Source organism: Myotis lucifugus, unplaced genomic scaffold (genome assembly GCF_000147115.1).
Source record: "Myotis lucifugus unplaced genomic scaffold, Myoluc2.0 scaffold_790, whole genome shotgun sequence".
NCBI classification, from domain to species: Eukaryota; Metazoa; Chordata; class Mammalia; order Chiroptera; family Vespertilionidae; genus Myotis; species Myotis lucifugus.
Genome location: NW_005871838.1, coordinates 77,949 through 80,624, shown reverse-complemented (window position 1 = coordinate 80,624; position 2,676 = coordinate 77,949). Strand labels below are relative to the sequence as shown.

Sequence of the window (2,676 nt, the reverse complement as noted above, 5' to 3'; positions counted from 1 at the left end):
TTATTTTTTCAGCCTGGGGTCAAATATAAACCCGTGACAACTGCAAGAAACACTGGACCCTGACCGTTGCCGGACCACAGAAGCAAGCGAGGACCCTGCCTTTCCTTCGGGGACTACCGATCTTACAGGGAGCTGGGTTTTTCCAGTTATTTGTCAGCCAAAAAGCATCCCCTAACATGAAGAAGCGTCCTTAACCGAAGAACGCCAACCCCGGGGGCCCGGGAGCACCAGGGCGCCTGGTGTGGGCTGAACCCCCAGACCCCGCCTCAGAGCCCGGGAAGCGTTACCTGAAGAAGAACAGGGTGCTTTTCCCTGCTTATGATTGCGAAGGAAAATGGACCAGCTGATTAAACTTCTCATCTGCCTTACACACCTGCAACGTAAAAGGAAGACGAGTAAAATAAACACAGATGCATTGACGACACTAATCCCCGTAGCGATGCTGCGTTTCAGCCTTAACTTTAAGGGCCTGGTTTCCCGCACACACAGGACACGTTCGTCAGAACGTCCACCAGGCTGCCCAGCTGAAAAGTGAAGCCTTGTCAGCACCCTGCTTTAGCGGAGGGCACGTGTTTTACTTCCCCGGCTTTGCTGCGATCTAACTGGCTGGCAGATAAAGCTGCACGTACTTAAGGTGTACAGTGTGATGACTTGATACACGTATGAGTGTGAAACAATGGCCACAAGGTAACTGCCTGGCTGCTGTCCGGCCAGGTGTGGCTCAACGGTTGAGCATCGACCTCTGAACCAAGAGTTTACTGGTTGGATTCCGGTCAGGCCACAAGCCCAGGTTGTGGGCCTTATACCCAGTAGGAGGCTTGCAGGAGGCAGCCGATCGATGTTTCTCTCTCATCAATGCTTTTATCTCTCTTCCTCTCCCTTCTTCTCTAAATTCAATAAAAACATTTAAAAAAAAAAAACACAAACTAACATTACCTATCACACCACATGGTTACCTTGGTTTTCTGTGAGTCCCTTAAGATCTGCCCCTTAGCAAATTCAAGTACACACCTCGGCACTGAGTACCGTCACTGGGCTGCACCGAGACGCCCGGGACCACTGTGCCGAGCCGCCGGACGCGCGTGCTCACCATGTAGTGGTTCTCCAGGCGCGAGGGGGTCTTCTGGGTGCTGGTGGCCGCCACACCCTTCTCCTTCACAGAGATGCGCACGGGGTTCCGCAGGCCAGCTCGCACCAGGTTCTCCACCTCCTGCGTCTGGGTGGCCGAGAACAGGCCCGTTCTCCTCTGCTTGGGCAAAAACCCCAGGATGCTGTTTATGCTGGAAAAAAGGGTGCAAACTGAACCCCTAATTTATCGGCATAACCAGCAAACATTACATGAGGATACTAAACATTACATTATACTAAACTCGGAAAAGACTTAAAGAGAAACTATCACAGTATTTACAGCAAATGTTACTGAGAGATGAGGTGATGAATGCCTTTTATTTCTTTTTTATGTCCCCACGTTTCCAGTTTCTCTATATAAGCACATAATTGTGCTTCACAAAATGGGGCAGTTCAAAGAAAGTGAAATTCAGACAAACTTTTTGAGACTAAAAACCAGTGAACTGCACATTTTAAATGGTTGAATTGTATGACATAGGACTCAGATCCCAACTGAGCTGTTTATTAACACACAGACACACACACACACACACACACACACACACACACACACAAACTTTAAAAGAAACCATGAAGGGAAATGCATCTTAAGATGAAGAACTGGGCCCTGGCCAGGAGGCTCAGGTGGTTGGAGCACCATCCTGTACATCAAAAGGTTGAGGGTTCGATTCCCGGTCAGGGCACATTAAGAGGCAACCTATCAATGTTTCTTTCTCTCTTTCTTTTTCTCTCTCTCAACATATCCTCAGGTGAGGATTAAGGAAAAAATAAATAAAATTTCAAAAGATGAAGAACTGGAGTTTATATTGTGGGGTAAAATTTGAGGAGCAAACAATCTAATGCTGTGAAATTCATGTGTCCAATCGTGTCCGAAATCCAGTACCTGGCCTCGAACCCCATGTCCAGAAGTCTGTCTGCCTCATCCAACACCAGGACATCCAGGGACCTCACGCAGCTGGCCAGGTCCACAGCTTCGGCCTTTCTCCGGAACATGTCCTCCAAGCGTCCGGGCGTCGCCACAATGATGTTCCCACTTGGAAAACAAAGTTAACATTGTCCACACTTTCTGATCTTGGGGGTAATTTGTAATTCCAAACACATTTTATATCCGACCCCCCAAAAAAGTCACCTAGATCCCAGTGGAGAGAAAGGAGACACGTGAGCGGGAGGACAGATGAACGGGGAACTCCAGGTGACGTGCAGGTGGAAATCCCAAGCCCCCATTTTAGACGTGTCTGCAACCGCTGCGAGATGCCAGGGAGATGCAGGCAGACGAGTGGATGTGTGCGGACCTGGGGCTCAGGGCGAGGTCAGAAACCACCAGGACGGATGAGGCCACTTAGAGAGCCCAGAGTGACCAAAGCAGGGCCCTGAGCCCTGTGCAGTCACTGGGAGAGCTGGGGGGCCACAGCCCACACGTCCCTGCTCCTGCAGGGGTAGGGCTCGCTGGAGGGAGGGTTCAGGAGGGCCGAAAGGAAGGAGCCAGAGAGTAAAAAGGGAGACTGGCCTGCAAAACACCTTGTTGGGAGGGGAGTTCCCGGTTAAGCT

General features: G+C 50.3%; 1 protein-coding gene across 1 annotated transcript in view; it reads right to left on the bottom strand.

Annotated features, from left to right (window-relative positions):
• Positions 1-2,676, bottom strand: part of LOC102435710 (ATP-dependent RNA helicase DDX55-like) — an 8,272-nt gene that overhangs the window by 3,792 nt on the left and 1,804 nt on the right. The window contains 5 exon segments of the mRNA XM_014448251.2: positions 288-373; positions 1,091-1,280; positions 2,012-2,161; positions 2,258-2,426; positions 2,547-2,574. Coding sequence (XP_014303737.1) covers positions 288-373; positions 1,091-1,280; positions 2,012-2,161; positions 2,258-2,426; positions 2,547-2,574 — 623 coding nt within the window.